This window comes from Narcine bancroftii, chromosome 3 (assembly GCF_036971445.1).
Source record: "Narcine bancroftii isolate sNarBan1 chromosome 3, sNarBan1.hap1, whole genome shotgun sequence".
Taxonomy (NCBI): Eukaryota; Metazoa; Chordata; class Chondrichthyes; order Torpediniformes; family Narcinidae; genus Narcine; species Narcine bancroftii.
The window spans coordinates 252,430,456-252,453,244 of record NC_091471.1 but is presented as its reverse complement, the minus strand read 5'-3'; the positions used below and the strand labels follow the sequence as shown (position 1 = coordinate 252,453,244).

The 22,789-nt window shown below is 37.4% G+C and overlaps 1 protein-coding gene across 12 annotated transcripts in view; it reads left to right on the top strand.

Moving 5' to 3' along the window:
• Window positions 1–22,789, top strand: part of pnpla6 (patatin-like phospholipase domain containing 6) — a 197,409-nt gene that overhangs the window by 1,878 nt on the left and 172,742 nt on the right. For 11 of the 12 annotated variants that reach the window (XM_069927607.1, XM_069927608.1, XM_069927596.1 and 8 more), the window contains exon 2: window positions 21,022–21,085. The exons of the other annotated variant lie outside the window; for it this stretch is intronic. In XM_069927607.1, coding sequence (XP_069783708.1) covers window positions 21,047–21,085 — 39 coding nt within the window. In that variant the 5' untranslated portion in view covers window positions 21,022–21,046. The remainder of the gene's footprint in view (window positions 1–21,021; window positions 21,086–22,789) is intronic. 12 annotated transcript variants of the gene reach the window in all.

The following is a 22,789-nucleotide window of genomic DNA, read 5'->3' as shown; positions in this document are numbered from 1 at the left end:
TGAAACGGTTGAATCACCAGAAGGGTGGCACGCTTATAGTGGTTAGCGCAGTGCCAGCAACCTGGGTTCGAATCCGGCACAGTCTGTAAGAAGTTTGTGTGTTCTCCCCATGTCTGTAAGGGCCTTTCTCAGGTGCTTCGGTTTCCACCCAGGTTCCAAAGACACAAAAAATTAATAGGTTAATTGGTCACATGGGTATATTTGGGCAGTACAAGCTTGTGGGCTGGAAGGGCCTGTTACTGTTCTGTGTCTCTCTTAAAAGTATGCTGCTTTAAGTATCAGCAGGGAGGTGAGAGGATTGTGAGTCCATTCTTTTAAATTTTAGATAGACAGCAGGATAACAGTCCTTCTGGCTCATGAGCCCACACTGCCCTGATACCAATTAATCTACTTACCCCGTAGTAGGAACGTGGGAGGGAACATTCGGGGAGAATGTATAAACTGCTTACACCCAACACCGGATTCGAGCTTGGATCGCGGGCGCTGTACTAAAATTGTGTTAACGACGCTGCCCTTTTAAACTTGAATGATTTAGATAGAACGTATCCATGGAGCTTGCATTCCTTGAATGAAATATAGCCCAAAACAGCCACACAGCCTTGAATGCACATAACCTGGTTGCACCATCAACAAATGTTAACCAGCAAAGTATTATTAGTGACTCTGACATTCATCTGTATCTTGAAATGGTTTATTCGTGAAATTTAGACTTTCAGATGACAACCAGCATTTGTTTGCTATCCCTTAGGTATTTGAGAAGTTGGTAGGAAAATACTGTGTGGCAGCTACATGCTTGCAATTTCAGGATTGGAACTAAAAGATTGACCAGTGGCTCTTTTGGATATTTAACGGCTGCTTCACTGACAAAAGTTCTCAAATTTGAGTGGTGCTTTTGATTAAAGTTTTGGGAATAACTTGCAGGCAGGGCAGCATCAGTGAAGAGGAACAGAATTAATGTTTCAGGTCAGTGGTCTTTGGTTATAACAATCAAATGCTTCAAATGAAACTCCTCATTCTCCATCTCCCACTAGAGAAAACAACCTCTTCATGTTGAGGATTTCAAAGTTCCTCAAAATCTCTGCATGTTTCCATTAAGTCTACTCTCGCTTTTCTGAACGCCAGTGAATTCAAATCTCACCTGTCCAATTTCTCCTCCTGAGACCATGCACCAATTTTGGGTGTTGGTGTCGGAAATCCTGAACTGCTTTCTCATCATCAGTATCAGCACTTTATGCAGTACTCCTGTTATGGTCTCACCACTGCCCTGAAGCATAACCTTCGTACATTTGTATTCAGTTCACCAAGCAATAGCATTCTGTTAGCTTTTCAAATTACGCACTGTATCTGTGTACTAGCCTTTTGTGAATACACATTTTTCTCTGCATTGCAGAGGTTTTCAAAGTCATACTATTAAAGAGTATAACTTGCATGAAAAACAGAATTTGTATTGTATGCAGCAGTGTGAAATCTGGGGCTTTGCATTGCAATATTTTAATATATTTCCTCTGATTTTTCCATAAGCATTAAGCCATTTGGCCCATCGTGTCTGCTCTGCCTTTCAAGATGTATTTTTCATCTCAACCCCATTCTCCTTCCTTCTCAATCTTTGACCCCCTTGCTGATCAAGATCCAAGCCACCTCTGCTTTAAGCATACCCAATGACTTGGCCTCCACAGTCATCCGTGACCATGAATTTCACAGATCCCCCCCCCGCCACCCCGGCTGAAATAATTCTCATTTCTATTTTAAAGGACGTCCTTTTATTCTGAGCTTTGCCCTCTGGTCATAAACTCTGCCACATGCTTTCCATGTTCACTCTATCCAGTCCTTCAAAGAGATCTCACCGCTCATCCAAACTCCAGCGAGTACAGACCCAGAGCCATCAAACACTCCACATACATAAACCCTCTCCACCCAACCAGATTCTTGGTCTTCATCCTTCATTCTGACATAATTTCCCATTAAAAAATGGTGGTGTCGTCAGTGAACCTATAGATTTCATTGAAGCTGAACTTGTCTGCACAACTGTGAGTGTATCAGGGATAGGGTAGGGGATTAAGCCCACAGCCTTGAGATGCCCCTGTCTTCATTGTCGGTGTGAAGGTCATGTTGCTGATTTCACTGGTCCAGGTGATATGACACTGAGTAAGTGCCAGGGAGATGGCGCCTGCCTGCTGTGGTGATCGTCAAATTGAAGCAGGTCACAATCAGAATTTATTGTCATGAACAAGTCGCGAAATTTGTCGTGGCAGCATCACGGTGCAAACATTCATATAAGCCACCTTACGAAAAAAGATTAAAATAGCACAAAGTCCAAGTAAGGCAGTTCATTGATCAATCAGGAATCCGACGGCAGCTGGAAGGAAGCTATCCTTGTGCCGCTGAGGGCTCGTCTAGCCTCCTGTACCTTTTTCCCAATGGTAGCAGAGTGAAGAGGGCACGGCCTGGCTGGTGGGGGATCTTTGAGGATAGAGGCTGCTTTTTTAAGACAGCGCCTCTTGTAGATGTCTTCGATGGAGTGAAGTCTGGAGCCTGTGATGTCGCAGGACGAGTTAACAACTCTCTGGAGATTTCTTGTACCAGACAGTGATACAACCAGCCAGAATGCTGTCCACGGTCCACCTGTTGAAGGTGTACTCCATAATCAAACTCTTGGTTAGTGTTAACCTTAAAACTCTTCGTCAGGGTACACTATTTACTGGTTTGCAATTTTACTTCAGTCACATTGTCTGCAGACTTTTGTGCTTTCCTCTGCACTATTTACTACTTTATTTCCATTTCTCTCAATTCTTCATCCACACGGCCAATCTAACTTGAATGTTCAAACCATTTCTGCTGTGGATGGAAACTATAGCTCTGTGAAAAAGTCTTTCTACCCCTTTTTTCTATATCTTCTATTCCTGTCTTGTATTTGATACATTATATTTTTGGGATATCATGTACATACATCAATATCCTTGAGCGTAATGCTCTCCAGAGGTTAGTGGACACAGCCCAGAACATCACAGGCAAAACCCTCCCCTCCATCGAGAATATACCATCGGAGGGCAGCAGCAATCATCGAGAATCCACACCACCCAGCACATACTCTATTCTCGCTGCTGCCATCAGAAAAGAGGTATCGGTGCCACAAGTCTCAAACCACCAGGTTCAGGAACAGCTGATCCCCCTTCCACCATCAGACCCCTCAATGACAAATGTGGACTCACTTAAGGGCTCTAACTTGCGCACTTTATTGATTTTCTTTTTGATCTCTCTGTATTGCACAGTCAGTTTGTTTACATTCTTTATCTGTTTACAGTTCTTTGTTTACATGTTTTATGCTGTGCACAGTTTATTGTTTGCACTACCAATTAGTGGTAATTCTGCCACACCCACAGGAAAGAAAAGAATCTCAGTGTTGTTTGTGATGTCATGTATGTATCTTGACAATAAATCTGAATCTGAAATCTATTAGTACATGTAAAGAGCCACTTAACTTTGTGTCCATTAGAGGGATGAACAAGGATACTGGGAATTTGAATTGAAAACTTTTTAAATAGTACAGAAGATCACTTAAATGCAGACCGTTTGATGTGTACTCTCCTTACACAAAACTGCGCTTTCTGTATAGTAATTTAGTGTATACTAGTGAAGTATTTGGAGTATGCTTCATTGGAAATGCGGCTGTGGGAGAGGAGTGATGGAAATGGCTAGATAACATGAAACCCAATGGGCATAACCCATACCAGAAGAGCTGGATGTGTGCGAGGAGTTATTATCTGTATCGCTGCACTGTTGCTTTCTGTCAGCACAGGAATTATTGCAGTGCCTTTCTGGAGTGTAGTGCTATAAATCCATGGAAGAACTGCAGAGGTCAGCTGATGTACTGCAGCTCAGCAATAGTACAACACCTCATTGCTCACCTTCGTTTGCACTTCGAATGAATACCAAATTTTGCTAATATCATTTAAAGAAGCTTGCATATAATAACATCTTTCCTCATACTCAGTGTTTCTGTACCATTAAATTACCATTGAAGTGTAGCCAACTGTTGTCTCCACATTCACCCTCCTCCGCAAACACCCCCCCCCCAAATTTCCTGACTGCTTCTGCCATTTCCCCCCCCCCCATTGTCTATTTTCCAATCTCTCTTCCCAAACCTTCTTTCTTGCTTCCCTCACCTGGCACCAGTTGTCCATCACCCATCTTAGGTCCACCTAACACTTATTGTCCCCTTCACCTCTTCTTTAATACAGCTTGACTTCCCTCTTCTCTCTCAGTCTTGAAGCAAGGTTTCGACCCAAACCATCGACTGTCCAATTCCCTCGATGAATGCTGTCTGACTCACTGAGTTCTTTCAGCAATTTGTCTTGGAGTCAAGTGTTATATTGCCAGGAAGTGGAACAATTAATAAGGTGCAATAACCAATCAACATGTCCTAAGGTAACAAACGAATGAGAAAAATCATCTCCAAAACCAAGAAGCTGATTTTTGACTTCAGGAAGGGAAAACAAGAGGTGTATGATCCAATGATCATTGGTGGATTAGAGGTGAGGAAATTTTAAGTTCCTGGGAGTCACTATCTTGGAGGATCTTTCCTGGACCCAACTCACTAATGACATTGTGAAGAAAGCACGTCAGCACTTCTACTTCCTCAGGAGTTTGCGGAGGTTTGGTATGACATCAGAAACCATGACAGATTTCTACAGATGTGCGGAAGAAAGTGTACTGACCGGCTGCATCCCAGTCTAGTATGGGGACACCAATACCCCTGAATGGAAAGCCCTGCAAAAGGTAGAGGACATCACAGGCAAAACTCTCCCTAGCATTGAGAATATCTACAGGGAACGCTGCCATTGGAGATAAGCAGCAATCATCATCGAGGATCCACACCATGCAGGACATGCTCAGTTCTTGCTGCTGTCATCAGGAAAGAGGTATAGATGCCACAAAACGCGTACCACCATCAGAAACAGCTGAACTCCAAAAACAAGGTCAATCAGAGACTCATTTAAGGACTTTTACTTCTGCACTTTACTGGTTTTTTTAAACTCTGTATTGCAGTTTGTTTACATTTCTTTATTTGTTTGAGCTAGCAATAAGTGGTAATTTTGCCTCGCCTGCAGGAAAAAGAATCTCATGGTTGTATGAAGAAAAAGATGTCAAGTTTTACTTTTGATGAATTTTTTTGAGGGTGTTTAGTCAAGAAGTTGAGGGAGTATCAGTGAATGTGATGGGCCTAACTTTTCAGAAGGCTTTCAAGAGGTTTATCAACAACGTTCGAAGGTATTTTTTCAGGTCGTAGTCTTGCATGGATGGAGAATTAGTTATTGGAGAGGAATTAAAGAGTGGGAATTAAAGTATTAATTTTGAAGATATTGGATCTTGTACAAAGCAACTATGCAGGCAGAAAACCTAAGTTGGTTCGTAGGTTTATGGATAACATGAAAATTGGTGGTAAGACAGTGAAGAGTTTTTTGACATTATAACTGGGAAAGTAGGTCAAGAAATGGTAGATTGAATTTAACTCCTGACAAGTGAGAGATGTTGCACGACTTCCACAGTAAATGGTAAAGCACTGGAGAGTTGTATAGAACACAGAGACCTGGAGATACAGGTCCCTGAAAGTGGCAATACGTATAGACATGGTGGTGAATGAGTTTGGCATGCTTACCTTTTTCAGTCATTGTATTAAATACTTGATGTTGTCTATGTGGAGCAATACAGGCTACAAGCTCCTCAACTGCCTTGATGTTGCTGCCACCTTCTGAACCATGATGAGCTCATCAACTTTCTACACTGCTGCTAACTTCCACCTCTATCTCAAATTCACTTGGTCCATCTCTAGCAATGCTCTCCTCCCTTTCTCCCTGACTCCATCTCGGGAGACAAACTTTATGTAGATATTTTCTACAAATACCAACTCCCACAGTGACCCCAACTAGATCTCTTCACATCCTGTCCCTTATAAGGATGCTATTTCTTTCTCTCAATTCTATCTGCCTCTGTAGCATCTGCCCTACCATCATCTCAGCCCTTACCCAGTATCTCCTCTAGTGACCACAACTTACTGAGCTTTAGCATATCTATAAAAGCAGAAAAAAAATGATAATGTGATTAATTGGGGAAGGGCTAATCACAATTGGATGAGGCAGGAACTAGGGAGAGTAAACTGGGAAAAGTTGATCTTGGGAGAAAGTGCAGTAGTAATGTGGAGCATGTTTAGGGACTACTTGCATGGGGTTCTGGATAGGTTTGTCCTTTTGAGACAAAGATGGAAGAAAAAGGGAACCATGGTTGACAAAACTTGTGAGGCAGCCAGTTAAGAGGAAGTAGAAAGCACGTATTAGATTTAGGAATAAAACACGGGAAAAATTCATGAGAACTACATGGTAGCTCAGAAGGAATTTAAGAGACCCAGAAGGGGGCATGAGAAGGCCTTGGCAAGTAGGATTAAGAGAAATCTTAAGGTGTTTTATGCATACGTGAAGAACAGAAGGATGACAAGAATGTAGGTAGGCCCACTTAAAGATAAAGGAAGCAATTTGTCTGGAGGTGGAGGAGGTTGGGGTGGTCCTAAATTAATGCTTTCTGTATTCAGCAGACCAATGAGTCTTACATCAGTGATGGGTAAGCTATTAGAGAAGATTCTTAAGGACAGGATTTACAGTCATTCAGAGAAATACAGTTTTCTCAGGGATAGAGAGCTCAGCTTTGTGAAGGGTTGTGTCTCATGAGACTAATTGAGTTATTTGAGGAAGTAACAAAAGAAATTGATGAAGGCAGGGTAGTAGATGTGGTGAATATGGATTTTAGTGAGGCATTTGACAGGGTCCCACATAGGATACTCGTTCAACAAGTCATGAAGCACGTGATCCATGGAATCTTGGCCGTATGGATTCAGAACTGGCTTACCTTTAGAAAGCAGACAGTAGTAGCAGACGGAATGTAGTTTGCCTGGAGTTCAGTGTCTAGTGGAGTTCTGCAGGGATCTGTTCTGGGGCCCTTGCTCTTTATGATTTTTATAAATGGCCTCAACAAAGAAGGATGGATCAGTAAGTTTGCAGATGATTATGAAGGTTGGAGGTATTGGAAATAGCGTGGAAAGTTGTCATGGATTACAACATGATATAAACAGGATGCAGAGTTGGGTGGAAAAGTGGCAGAGAGCGTTCAATCCAGATAAATATTAAGTGATGCATTTTGGAAGGTCAAACTCGAAGCCAGAGCACAGGGTTAATAGTAGGATACTTAACAGTGCAAAAGAACAGAGAAACCTTTGGGTCCAAAACCACAGATCTCTCAAGGTTGCCTCACAGGTTGATAGAATAGTCAAGAAAGTCCATGGTCTGCTGGGCTTCATTAATCGGGGACTTGAGTTCTGGAGTCATGAGGTAATGTTGCAGCTCTATAAATCTCTGGTGAGACCACACTTGGAATATTATTCTGTTCTGGTCACCTCATTATAGGATGGATGGGGAAGCTATGGAGAGGGTGCAGAGGAAATTTATCAAAATGTTGCCTAGAATAGAAAATATGTCTTGTGATGGACAGAGGGCTGAAAAATTCTATGACTTAAATTGTTCCAGAGAATATTTTGCATCTCTGCTGATCAAATGTAATGGTCAAAGTCTAGAAATGCACGCAATGTGGACTTCCTGCAAGAACCTGTGTAGCTTGGTACGACAATAACACTATCTACAAATTTGCTGACGATACCACGGTAGTGGGTTGTGTAAAGGAAAATGATGAGTCAGCATGCACGATGGAGATTGAACACTTGGCTGAATGCTGCACCACCAACAACCTTGGACTCAATGTCACCAAAACAAAGGAGCTGATTGTTGAATTCAGGAAAGGAAAGCTAGAGGTATACAATCCAGTATTCATTGGGGGATCAGAGGTGGAGAGGGTGAGCAAATTTATGTTCTTGGGAGTCACTATCTCAGAAGATATTTCCTGATCAATGGCATCGTAAAGAAAGCACATCAGCACCTCTACTTCCTCGGGGGTTTGCAGAGGTTTGGCATGACACCAGAAAACCTGGCAAATTTCTACAGAGATGTAGTGGAAAATGTGCTGACTGGCTGCATCACAGTCTAGTATGGGGACACCAATACCCCTGAGCATAAAGCCCTCCAAAGGATAGTGGACACAGCCCAGGTAAAACCCTCCCAACTATTGAGTACATCCTCAGGGAATGCTGCCATTAGAGATCAGCAGAAATCATCAAAGACCCTCACCACCCAGCACATACTCTCTCAGCTGCCATCAGGAAAGAGGTAGCAGTGCCACAAGACTCACACCACTAGGTTCAGGAACAGCTGCTACCCCTCCACCATCAGACTCCTCAACAACAAACTCAATCAGAGACTCGTTTAAGGACTCTTGTGCACTTTGTAGATTTTCTTTTTGATCTCACAGTATTGCACAGTTGGTTTGTTTACATTCATTATCTGTTCACATTTCTTTTATTTGTTTACATGTTTACACTGTGTACAGTTTATTTTTTGCATACCAATTAGTGATAATTCTGCCGCGTCCACAGGAAAAAGGAATCTCAGGGATGTATGTGATGGAGGGGCGTGGCAAGATGGCGTAAGGAATAGACGTGCCTTCCAGTCCTCTCCTGACTCTAACTTATTGTTTTGTCTTTAAGTGCCTGTTAAAACTTTTTTTAAAAGTTTATAAATAGTATGAGTGTTGAATTAATACCTAATGGTACATTTGTTTAAAAAAAAAGTAAAAGGAAACATCAACGGATTGTTAAAAAATTATATTTTCCGAAATTATCTGAGCCTGCTTGTTTACAAAAAGCCACGACTCAGCGTGAAATGGATCCAGGAAAAGAAGCGAAGAATTCGGCCTTGGAACTCCGTTCTGATTCCGTAAGTCTTTCTGAAGGTCGTTTTCAGCTGCCTTTAGAACAAAGGGCTGGCCGGATGCCAGTATTTCAAACAACGTCTACTGAGACTTTGACTGCTGAATTAGCTGGGGCGCCACCAGTTGGAGAGTTAAAGAGTTGTTATTTGACTGCTATTCCACCAGTTATAACAGCTCTTCCAGACATTGACGTAATGAAGCTTTTAAAGGAGGTTTGGATCAAAGATAACCCTGATCATCAGCCTCCTGATACTTCTGGGGGGTCTGTGGCAGGGGCTCTTATACGGAGTCAAACTGCAAGAAAAGCTACTAAATTAAAAGAAGGGATAGAAGGTCCTCAAGAACAGCAGGATCCCACCATGTCTGGATCTACTGATGTTGATATACTTTTCAAGAGTCTTGAACATAAGATATTTTCTTCAATGATGCATTTAGGTGATTCTATGAATAATCTTACTTCTAAGATTAATGCATTGGTGGATGTCAATACTCAACAGATGGCTGATTATGGAGCTTTTAAAGTCGAAACTATTGAAAGACTTGAGATGTGTGATCAAGGATTATCTGATGTACAAGATCAATTGCAAGATGTGAATAAAACAATTGAAATGTTACAGATTCAGAATAAAAATTTAGCAAAAAAGGTTGATTATTTGGAGAACCAATCCAGAAGGAATAATGTGAAAATTGTCGGCTTGCCAGAAGGCATAGAAGGGCTAGATCCAAGAAAATTTTTCACTGAATGGATTCCACAAGTGTTGGGACAAGATAAGTTTCCTGAAGGTTTAATATTGGAATGGGCTCATAGAGCTTTGAGAAGGAGACCTTTTTCAGGACAGAATCCAAGACCTGTTCTGGTTCGCTATTTAAATTACTGTGATAGAGAGACTATTTTACATATGGCTATTAGAAATGCACAGCAAAACAAATCTCCTTTGATGGTTCAGAGTAATCGTGTTTTCTTCTATCCGGATTTGAGTCAGGAAATTATGTTTCAACGATGTGAATTTAATTCTGTGAAAGAATTATTGTGGAAAAAAGGATATAAGGCAACATTTATATACCCTGCGGTACTGAAGATTTTTCAGGATGGATATCAACCAAAGTTCTTTGATAATCCTAAAGAAGCTATGGATTTTGCTCAGTCTTTACCAATTACGCAATTCCAGGAACGACATAGTCCTCCACGGTCTCCAAAGAGGGCAGAGCTGCAAGAAGGGAATTTGATTTCTGGAAGAAATGGAAGAAACGGTGGTCGCAATGGCAAAGTTGATTTTAAAAAATAAATAAATAATAATAAAGATTTATTATTTTTGTTGAGAAGTTTTAAATAGTGATGGGAGTTGGGAGAGGGAACTGGGTGGGCACAAATTTCCAGAAGTCATCAGCTGCATGTGAGTTATCTCACACCCAATATTTTGGGGGAGTTACCGCATTAGGCAGTTTAAACAGGAGGAGGTAATTGTGACCTCCGACCTGTTTTTTTTTTCTTTTTAATTTTTGGGTTAGGGAGTGAAGCTTTTTTTTAATCTTTTTTAAATAATTAAATTTTTTTATATATATAACTTTTTTTATTTTTTTTAGTTTTTGGTTGTAATTTCAAAGGGGAATTAAGGGTTTTTTCTTTTTTGGGGGGTTTTCTTTTTTTTCTCTTTTTTCCTTTTTTTTGTTTGTTTCTTGTGTGTTTTATTGAGTGTAAGAAATGTCTAAATTGAAGTTTGCTTCTCTTAATGTTCAGGGTTTAAATAATCCTATTAAGTGTAAGAAAATACTTGCTTATTTTAAAAAATTAAAAGTTGATGTTGCTTTTTTACAGGAAACTCATTTAACAGATAAGGAACAACTCAAACGTGAATGGGTTGGGCAAATTTTTTATTCTTTGTTTAATTCTAAGGCAAAAGGTGTGGCAATTTTGGTACATAAGAATCTACCATTTCAGTTACAGAATGAAGAGAAAAATGGTGGAAGATTATTAAAATTAAATTGTACAATCTTTAATGAGGCATGGACTTTGCTTGATGTTTATGTTCCTAATGTTGAGGATACAGCTTTTGTTGTGGATATGTCTTTATTACTTGGACAATCGAACTCTAATGTGGTGATTGGGGGAGATTTGAATGTGGTGTTGGAGCCTTTACTGGATAAGTACCCAAGAGTAATTAAGAAGTCTAAGATGGCAATCCAAGTGATTAATATGATGGCAGATTTGAATTTAATTGATATTTGGCGAAGAGTTAATCCTACAGAGAAAGATTTTTCTTTTTATTCCTCGCGACATAATTCTTTTTCTAGAATTGATTATTTTTTAATATCAGCACATTTGCAGGATAGGGTTACATCTGTGGAGTATAAGGCTGGATTGGTTTCGGATCATTCATTATTATTATTAGAATATTTGAGTTCACAGGATGTTCAGAAAGCTTCAAGATGGAGATTTAAGGGAGGAGTCACGTGATGGAGTAGTGGCCGGACGGAGAACTCCAGCCCTCTCCAGAAAAGTCGGGAAAAACAAGAGAAAATACAAAGGCACAGAAATAAAAGTTAAAGAAAAGTGAGTATAAAGGTGGAAAGAAGATGGAGACAAAAGAAGAAAAATCAAAAACAACGGTAAGAAGAGAGGAAGAGAAGACAACGGAGGAAAAAGGTGAAGGCCTTACCTGTCCGAAGAGGCCCGCTGTGGAGAGAGGAGCCCGCTACCTCAGGTCGGTAGAAAAAGAACTACAACAATGGCTCACAGAGCCGAGTAAAAGTGCGCAACCGTGCATGCAAAAAAACACACCGACGGGAGGGGGGACCAGCTGGGGAGTCGATCTCCACAGCCGGCAACGACAGCTGCAGAACACCTGCAGCAAGAAGAGACCACAGAAGACAATAGAAACAAGAAAGAGAGAAGGAAAGGGCAACAAAGAAACAACAGATGGCCAACCCAAAGGAAGAAGAGGAAGAATACAGTGAAATAGATGAAGGGAAAGGCAAGGTAAAGGATATACTTGCTCTTGTTAGAGGATACATGGAGTCATTTAAAGAATGGCAAACACAGGAATTCAATGATTTAAGAAGAAGAATAAACAACACAGAAGAGAAAGTGAATAAAATAGATATGACCTTAACAGAAATGGGGAAAAAAATGGGCAAGATGGAAGAACGGGCAGTAGCAGCAGAAATGGAGGTAGAAGACTTAAAAAAGAAATTGGAGGAATCTAATAAAAAAACTAAAGAGACACAAGAACTACTAGCTCAAAAAATAGATATAATGGAAAATTATAACAGAAGAAATAACATAAAGATAGTGGGCCTTAAGGAAGATGAAGAAGGCAAGAATATGAGGGAGTTTATAAAAGAGTGGATCCCTAAGACACTAGGATGTCCAGAACTACAGCAAGAAATGGAAATAGAAAGGGCACATAGAGCATTGGCCTCTAAACCACAACCACAACAAAAACCAAGATCTATTGTAGTAAAATTCCTAAGATATACTACAAGAGAAAAGGTACTGGAGAAGACAATGGAAAAAGTAAGAGAGGGCAACAAACCACTGGAGTATAAAGGGAAAAAAATCTTCATTTATCCAGAAATAAGTTTTGAACTCCTAAAGAAGAGAAAAGAGTTCAATACAGCAAAGGCGATTTTATGGAAGAAAGGGTATAAATTTATACTGAAGCATCCTGCGGTATTGAAAATATTTATTCCAGGACAACAAAACAGACTGTTCTCGGATCCAGAAGAAGCACGAAAATTTGCAGAACAATTACAAAAATAGACTGAGGGATGAAGACGGGTAATGAGAGTAAAAATGATCACGATTGATATGTATGTGGGTAAAGACAAAAATAGACTGAGGGATGAAGACGGGTAATGAGGGTAAAAATGACCACGATTGATATGTATGCGGGTAAAGAGGTATAAGAGTGAATAGAGACAATGTGCATACGTGAAAGTATCTGTAATTAGAGGAAAATATAGATAGTATAGACAAGAATTAATAAGGGAAGGTAATGGAATAGAGAGAATAAGGAGGGAATTAAAAGAGTGACCTTTGTGACATATGAAAAGTGAAATCTTTTCTGGGGGGGGCTGGGTGGGGGAAAAGAGCGGTCACTGCAAAATCAGTTGACGCTTGTGAGTGGATTCGCAAATCCAAATGGAGAGGGGAGATGTGGTTGTCCGAAAAGGGATAAAGGACAACTCAGGAGGGGAAGGGGAGATTGGGGATAAAGAAGATAGAAATAGGAGAATAAGGAAAATGTTGGATGTTGTAGGAATGTTGTCTTGTAAAGAGTTGAAAATAAGAAAACAGAAATGGAAAAGGAGGAAAGGTAATGATGGAAAAACGGAAAGAGAAGATAAACAAAATATAAAATGGCTACGCTGAACTATATGACTTTAAATATTAATGGAATACATAACCAAATTAAAAGGAAGAAACTACTAAATTTACTGAAAAATGAAAAAATAGATATAGCATTTGTCCAAGAAACACACTTAACTGAATTGGAGCACAAGAAATTAAAGAGAGATTGGGTAGGACATGTAACAGCAGCATCGTATAATTCAAAAGCAAGAGGAGTGGCTATATTAATTAGCAAAAATGTGCCATTTAAAATAGAAGAGGAAATAATAGATCCAGCAGGGAGATATGTTATGATAAAATGTCAGATATATTCGGAGCTTTGGAATCTACTTAATATATATTCACCTAACGAAGAAGATCAAAAGTTTATGCAAGATATCTTTTTGAAGGTAGCTAATACGCAAGGGAACATACTAATAGGAGGGGATTTCAATCTGAATTTGGATCCAAATATGGATAAAACGGGGAAAAAAAATTAACAGGAAGAACAAAGTAACCAAATTTATAATTAAATCAATGCAAGAAATGAAACTTGTGGACATATGGAGGAAATAAAACCCAAAAGAAAAGGAATACTCATACTACTCGACTAGACATAAAACATACTCAAGAATAGACCTATTTTTGTTATCAGCTAATATGCAGGATAGAGTAAGAAAAACAGAATATAAAGCGAGAATGCTATCGGACCATTCACCCTTAATACTGACAGTAAAGCTAGAGGACATCACTCCAAGAATGTATAGATGGAGATTAAACCCCATGCTACTTAAAAGACAGGATTTTAGAGAATTTATTGAAAAACAATTAAAAATGTATTTTGAAGTAAATACGGAATCAGTGGAAGATAAGTTTATACTATGGGACGCAATGAAAGCATTCATTAGAGGACAAATAATAAGTTATGTAACCAAGATGAAGAAGGACTATAATCAGGAAACAGAGCAGTTGGAAAGGGAAATAGTAAACATAGAAAAAAAATTAGCAATAAAGGAAGATACAACCAAAAGAAGAGAATTGGCAGATAAAAAAATAAAATATGAAACATTACAAACATATAAGGTGGAGAAGAATATAATGAAGACAAAACAGAAATATTATGAACTAGGTGAAAAAACACACAAAATCTTAGCATGGCAGCTTAAGACAGCAAACTAAGAAAATGGTATTGGCAACAAGGAAAAAAGACAAACAAATTACATATAATCCAAAAGAAATTAAGGAAAACTTCAGAGAATTCTATGAACAATTATACCGAACTGAAAACGAAGGGAAAGAAGGGAAAATAGATGAATTTTTGACTAAAATTGAACTACCAAAACTACAAATAGAGGAACAAAATAAATTAACAGAACCATTTGGAACAGTAGAAATACAAGAGATAATAAAAAAATTACCAAATAATAAGACACCAGGAGAGGATGGACTCCCAATAGAATTCTACAAAACATTTAAAGACCTATTAATACCGCCCCTCCTGGATGTAATCAACCAGATTGATGAGACACAAAACTTACCAGATTCATGTAAAACAGCAATAATTACAGTGATACTAAAACAAGGGAAAGATCCACTCTCACCAGCATCATATAGACCAATATCTTTGCTAAACACAGATTATAAGATAATAGCTAAACTATTAGCAAACAGATTAGCAGAACAGGTACCGAAAATGGTAAATTTAGACCAAACTGGATTTATCAAAAAAAGACGCACAACAGACAATATTTGTAAATTTATTAACTTAATTCATGCAGTAGAAGGAAATAAAGCACCTGCAGTAGCAGTTGCTTTAGACGCAGAGAAGGCCTTCGACAGAGTAGAATGGAATTATTTGTTCAAAGTATTGCAAAAATTCAGTTTACCGGAGAAGTATATTAATTGGATTAAAGCATTATATAAGGGACCGTTAGCGAAAGTGACAGTAAATGGACATGTATCAAAGCAATTTAACTTAAGCAGGTCAACGCGGCAGGGATGCCCACTATCACCATTATTGTTTGCGCTAGCTATAGAACCACTAGCAGAAGCGATAAGAATAGATAATAATATAAAAGGAATAAAAATAAAAGACAGGGAATATAAAATCAGTCTATTTGCGGATGATGTGATAGTGTACTTAACAGAACCAGAACTATCAATAAAAGAACTTATATAAGAAATTGAAGGAATATGGAGAAGTGTCGGGATACAAGATAAACGTAAATAAAAGTGAAGCAATGCCTATGAATAACGCAGATTTCTCAAAATTTAAGAAGGAATCCCCATTCAGATGGCAAATGCAGGCAATAAGATACCTAGGTGTACAAATAAACAAAAATCTAGGCCAATTATATAAACTCAATTACAATCCACTAATGAAAAAATTACAGGACGATTTAGAGCATTGGAAAGAGCTACCACTAACACTGATAGGAAGGATAAACTGTATTAAAATGAACATTTTTCCAAGGATACTATACTTATTTCAGGCATTGCCAATACAACTGACAGAAAAATTCTTCAAAGAGTTAAAGAAAATAATAAGGAAATTTTTATGGAGAGGGGGGAAACTGAGGATAGCACTAGATAAATTAACAGAATGGTATAAACAAGGAGGCTTACAATTGCCAAACTTCAAAAATTATTATAGAGTCGCACAATTAAGGTACCTATCAGATTTTTATCAAACAAGGGAAAAACCAGACTGGACGAGATTAGAATTAGATAAAATAGGGGAAAAGATACCTGAACACATATTATATAAATGGGACGAAAAATTGGTACAACATAGAACTTCTCCAGTTTTACACCATCTCCTCAATATATGGAAGAAGATTCATGTAGAAAGAAATAAAACAAATTATCAATTACCAAAACTAATACTGACGCAAAATAAGCTACTCCCTTTTTACAATAGACAACCTTTCCTTTAGAAAATGGGAAAAAAAAGGGATTAAAAGAATAGAAAATTGTTTTTCAGGAAGTAGATTCTTATCCTTTGAACAAATGAGAGATAAGTACAATATAACTGGAGATACAGCGCTGGCATATTACCAACTGAGATCCTACTTGAAAGATAAATTAGGAAGCAATTTGAGTTTACCAGAGGGAAGTAACCTTGAATATGTGATTACAGATACAATGTTAATCAAAAGATTTATAACAAATATGTATATTAAACTGCAAGAAAAGGAGAATGAGGAAACAAATGGTAAAACTAAACAAAAATGGGAACAAGATTTAAACATAAAGATAAAAAAGGAAACATGGGAGAAATTATGTTCTGGAACGATGAGAAATACAATAAATACGAGGCTGCGTATGATACAATATAATTGGTTACACAGACTATACATTACACCGCAAAAGTTAAATAAATGGGACCCAACAGTATCTGATAGATGTTTTCGATGTAAAAAAGAAAGGGGAACAACAATTCATGCAATCTGGACATGTGAGAGAGTAGAAAAATTTTGGGATGATCTCAATCAGATATTAAATAAAATAACAGAAAACAATATACCAAAGAATCCAGAGATCTTTCTCCTAAGTAACATAAAAAATAAAGAATTTGGAATTGACTTGGAAGATGCACAAAAAAGATTTGTTAAGATAGCCCTAGCCGTAGCAAAAAAATGTATTATGTCAACCTGGAAATTGGAAGATAATTTGAAAATACAACAATGGTATATAGAAATGAATAAATGTATTCTATTAGAAAAAATAACATATAGTTTAAGAAATAATATTGAAATATTCGAACAAGTATGGGAGCCTTACATTAAATACAATAGCGAAAACCTACCGGGAACAAACATTACCTAAGTTGATGGAAGGAGGAGAAAAGAAAAGAATGGACTCAGTAGAATTTCTGGTGTATTTTTGTTGAATGACAACATTGTCTGACTGGCTTAATGCAACCTAGATTGTATACCTAAAATGGATGAGAGGGGGGGTGGGGGGTGGCTTGGGAGGAGGGAGGGGGGGGGGAGAAAAAGTCACTGTATATGTGTGAAAAAGAAAAAGTGTATATCATGGCTAACGTGATTTATGGTGTGAAAAATAAAAAATTAAAAAAATTTAAAAAAATTAAAAAAAAGATGGAGATTTAATACTATGCTATTGCAAAAACCAGAATTTATTAGTTTTTTAAAACAGCAAATTGAAATTTTTATTGGCATTAACTGTAATTCTGTTTCTAGTCATTTTGTTTTATGGGATGCAATGAAAGCTTTTTTGCGAGGCCAAATTATCAGTTATGCCTCTAAAGTAAAGAAGGAGAGAATTAAAGAGATTGAAGACTGAGAGGAAAAGATAACTGCTACTGAAAAAGAATTTCAAAAACATGCTACCGAAATGCAAAAGAATCAGTTAACGAATCAAACTAAGCATAAGTTTTATGAATATATAGGTGAGAAAGCTCATAAAATTTTGTCATGGCAATTAAAAAAGGAACAATTATCTAGGATTATACCAACGATTAGAAAGAAATCAGGTATTACTTTTAATCAAAAGGAGATTAATGAGGAATTTTGTAATTTCTATAAACAATTGTATACTTCGGAATGTAAAGATGTAACTGGAGACGCAATTGATTCTTTCTTGGAAAATATTAACTTGCCACAATTGAATCAAGAAGATAGACAAGAGTTAGATAAACCTTTTACAGAAGATGAAATAGAAAGGGCAATAAGAGACATGCCGAATGGAAAGGCACCTGGTGAAGATGGGTTTTCTATAGAGTTTTATAAAGTTTTTTATGCTGATGTATCTTCTATTTATAAGGGTGTATTACAACAAACTTACAATACTTTTCAATTACCTGAGTCTTGTTCTAATGCAATAATTATGGTTATACCAAAAAAAGATAAAGACCCTTTACAGGTTTCTTCTTATAGACCAATTTCGTTGTTAAATGTAGATTATAAAATTGTAGCTAAAATTATGGCTAATAGATTAGCTCAATATCTGCCTAAAATTATACATGGTGATCAAAGGGGATTTATAAAAAAACAGGTATGCGTCAGATAATATTTTACGGTTAATAACCTTGATAAATAAATCTAAATTTCAGTTGAATTATCCAATAGTGGTTTCATTGGATGCAGAAAAGGCTTTTGATAGAGTAGAATGGAAGTTTCTGTTCAAAGTACTTGAGAAATTTTGTTTTGGTTCTTAATTTATTGGGTTGATAAAGACTTTATATAATAGCCCAAAGGCTAGAATTGCTGTTAATGGCAAAATTTCAGAATCTTTTAGTTTGACAAGATCTACTAGACAAGGATGTCCGTTGTCACCTGCTTTATTTGCTATAGTTATTGAACCTTTAGCACAATTAATATGTCAAAATGAAAATGTTAAAGGTATGAGAGTTCTGAATGAGGAATATAAAATTAATTTATTTGCTGATAATGTTTTATTATATTTGGTGGATCCGGATATTTCTTTACCTGCAATTCAAGAATGTTTAGAAATTTATGGCCAATTATCTGGTTACAAAGTAAATTGGGCTAAAAGTGAAATTTTACCAATTTGTAAAGGTGATTATTCAGTGTATAAAAATATTACAAATTTGAAGTGGACTACACAAATTAAATATTTAGGAATCAATGTTAATACGAAATTTCAAGAATTATACTCAATTAATTATCTTCCTTTAATAAAAAGGATTACATTAGATTTGATTAGGTGGAGGGATCTACCTTTGGGTTTACTAGGGAGGATTAATACCATAAAAATGAATATTTTTCCTAGAATACAATATTTGTTTCAATCAATTCCTTTTTTTTTAAAGTTTTTTTAAGGATTTATATAAAGCGATTAGAGAATTCTTATGGAAGGGAAAATTTCCGAGAGTAGCAATGAGAAAATTGATGTGGGATTTTCAATTTGGAGGTTTAAGATTACCGAATTTTCAGCATTATTATGAAGCAGCTCAACTCAAATTTCTTAGTGCATTAATGAATATGGACGACTCACCTAGTTGGGTAAAGATAGAAATGGCGGTTTTTTAGAAAAATTTCCTCATGAGTTTTTGTTTCGATGGAATAAAAATTTATTACGAACTTATGATGTGCCAATATTGAAACATTTATTGAATTTATGGACAAGTAAACTTAAAAAATTGGGACTTAAAATTATATATTCTGGAAGATTGCCATTATATAATAATCACCTTGTTCCTTTTACGGTCTCCAATGCCACTTTGAAACAATGGGAAAAGAAGGGAATAAAAAATTTATCTGATTGTTTTTCTGAGGGTTGTTTTTGTTCCTTTGACGAATTACAAAGGAAATATGGTATTAGTGCAAATTCTATATTTGTATATTATCAATTAAGATCTTTTGTACAACAGTTATGTGGTCGACATATGATTTTATTGCCTGAATCTAGTTTTGAAGAATATGTACTTTCACTACCAAAAAAGGGATATATATCTGATTTGTATTGTATTTTACAAGAAATTGATAGTAAAAAAGACTGGGATAAAGATAAGTTGAAATGGGGAAAAGATTTAGGACATAAAGTAGCTGAAGAAGCTTGGATGGAAATTTGTCAGAATAGTATTCGGAAATTAATTAATGCTAGACTAGCGATGATTAATTATAATTTTATTCATCAGCTATATTTAACGCCGGAGAAATTTAAAAAATTTGGTTTTAGTAAGTTGGATTCTTGTTTTCGAAGTGATCAGACGGCCAATACTTTTTTGCATACTGTTTGGCTTTGTGATCGATTGCAACAGTTTTGGAAAGGTATTCAATCTGTTTTTAACAGTTTATATAATATCCATCTTGTATTCGATCCCGATATATTTTTATTAGGGGACATGCAATCATTAATCAATTTAGGTTTAGAGGATTATCAGATTTCATTTATTTATTTAGCTTTAGTTGTGGCTAAGAAATGTATAGCACTTACTTGGAAAGATAGAAATATACTAACTTTAGATAAGTGGCATTTGGAAATGAAATTTTGTTTGACTATGGAGAGGATATCTTTTTCAATTCAGGATAAGATGTCTTTTTATAAGTTAAAGTGGACTCCGTTTGCTAATTATATGCATTTAAGTTTGATTTAAATATATGTTTAAGTGTGATATTTTAGTATTGACAATTTTTTTTTGTTAGAATTTTTTTAGGTTAAGTTTTATCTCTTTTTTGTATGTGGGTATTTTTTTTCATATATAATATTGTCAATTTTATTAACTCTTCACTCTTTATTTTGGGGGGAGGGTTGGACTAATTTTAAGTTAGACTATTAATATTATGTTTCAATTAACGGGGGGGCTTATTTTGTGTAGTTTTCTGATGTAATATTGTAATCATACCTTTTTAAATTTTTTTTTCTATTTTTCTTTAAATGTAATTCTTTATTGTATTCATGTTATAAAAATTTTAAATAAAGTCTTTAAAAAAAAGGGATGTATGTGATGTTTTGTATGTGACAATAAATCTGAAATTAAAGAACCTACAAAAACATAACAGTACAGGTGAGTTCAAGTTGTGAGCTGTTCCTAACATGAGTATGCATGTTGTAATCTCAACAGCAACCTTTGACAGTGAGGGGCTGTCTGCAATATTTTCCTTTGAAAGCAGAAGTGGGTTGTTGGAAACAATTTGTATCCTGTGATGCTGCCGGATTTCAGAGAAAATACAAACGCTGTTGGTTGAAGCTGGGAATGTGCCTGGCATTTTGTTTGCAAACTGAGTGTCTCCAATTTAAGAACTTCAAATTATTTGTGGTTTTTTTTCCCTCCCCCCCCCCCCTCCTTTTCATTTTCCACCTCTTGTATTCTGGATGTACGCCCTGCCCTCTTGGAGGATTAGACAAAGTGAACTGAAAGCAATGGGGCGGAATGAAGCTCGCCGAGCAGAGGATGTTGAGGTACATCATTGAAAATAATACAATGATATTTTGACTAAGAGTGTGTGTGTGTGAGATAACCTATAGGATTTATCCAGCTTTGAGTTTCCAGACACGTGACTCTTTAGTGAAGTGGAGACTCACTTGTATTCCCTTTTTTTGTATATAAGTGAGCGACAAATGATCCTATTAGCTTTTGATCCATTGCCATTTGATTCAGTTAATACTAACTCCATATTTCTGTCACCCTTTGGTGAGTTAATATCTGTCAGCCAAGCCAATTAGGCTGAGCTCGAGTATTTCACCTTCATCTTGCACCTCCTTCCCTCCTCCTTGCTAACTGACATAGTGAGTGAAAGATAAAAGTCTGCAGGCACTGTGATTGCAGTAAAAGTTCAGAGATGCTGGATTAACTCAGCTGGACTCCATAAGAGGTAAAGATATATTACTGATGTTTCAGGCCTGAGCTCTTCTACAAGGTATGAGTTTTTAAAAAAAGAGACCGGCATCTGAATTCAAATTCTGGGAACAATGGGCAGGGGAGGAGTACAGACTAACAGGCAAAAGGTGTTAATTGGATATGAAGACAGGAGAGAGGAAAGAATTAATTTTGGCTCTGAAAGGAAACAAAGGGAAAAGAGAAGAGAGAGAGAGAGACAGCTAGAGGAAAGGAGAGATGGGGATGGTTTCGTGGGATAGCGATCACCTCGTGGTTTCCAAAGGGTCGGAAAGATCCCATGCAAAATTTAACTTGACAAAAAGCAGGCATTGTTTCATTGTTTTCTCTTGAAGTCGCATAGAGTATGGGAACTGACTCTAAAGATTGATGTGAAATAAGGGGTGTCAAACTCAAATTCACGGAGGGCCAAAATTTAAAACTTGGACTAAGTCGAGGGCCGAACTAAATATTTATTGAAAATTTTTAACAACATCTGCATGATTTCTCTTCTTTCAACATATGTAATGTTAAACTTTTTCTTATTAAAATAAATGTTTAATAATAGTTTTGGATAAACTCTTTCATTGCCATTGTCATTGGCCCATTTCCTTTAGCGTTCTGAAACCGTGCACATGACGAGTCAATGAAGGATGATTAAAGCAGTGGTCTTCAAACATTTTCTTTCCACCCACAGACCACCTTAAGCAATCCCTTACTAATCACAGAGAACCAATGGCACAGGGACGTGAGTGGAAAGAAAAAGGTTGAGAACTGTTGTATTGTGGTAACTCCACATCTGATTAGGTTAATTGTTAGACAAGTGGTCAGAGAATGACCCCCCCCCACCTCAAGAAAGGCTTAAATCACAGGAACAAAATAAGCTTCCGTCTCACTGCTCCCAATCTTACACACAGTCCTGATATGGAATGTGGGGTCGCAGCTCCACGTTCACCCGAGTTCAGGTGCTGTCTGTGTGGAGTTTGTACGCTCTCCCCTTGTCTTAGACCAACAGGTCAGTAGCCTGACGAAGGCACCCGAACCCCCCGTTGAAACGCTGGCGTCCGGGGCGGTGGAGGAATTGGCTGAGAAGAGCGCGTTGCTCCCACCCCCCTCCCATGGTTGGAGAGGGATTAAACTGCAATCTCACGGCGCCGGGCTCATCTCCAACAAAAGGAGCGGGAGGCAGGGTCCGCTGCGCACGGAGCAAGGGGGAAGGTATCGCCAACGAGACGTACAGTCCGGCGTCGCCGCTGAAGCGCAGACCCAGCGAGGATGGTCCCCAACTC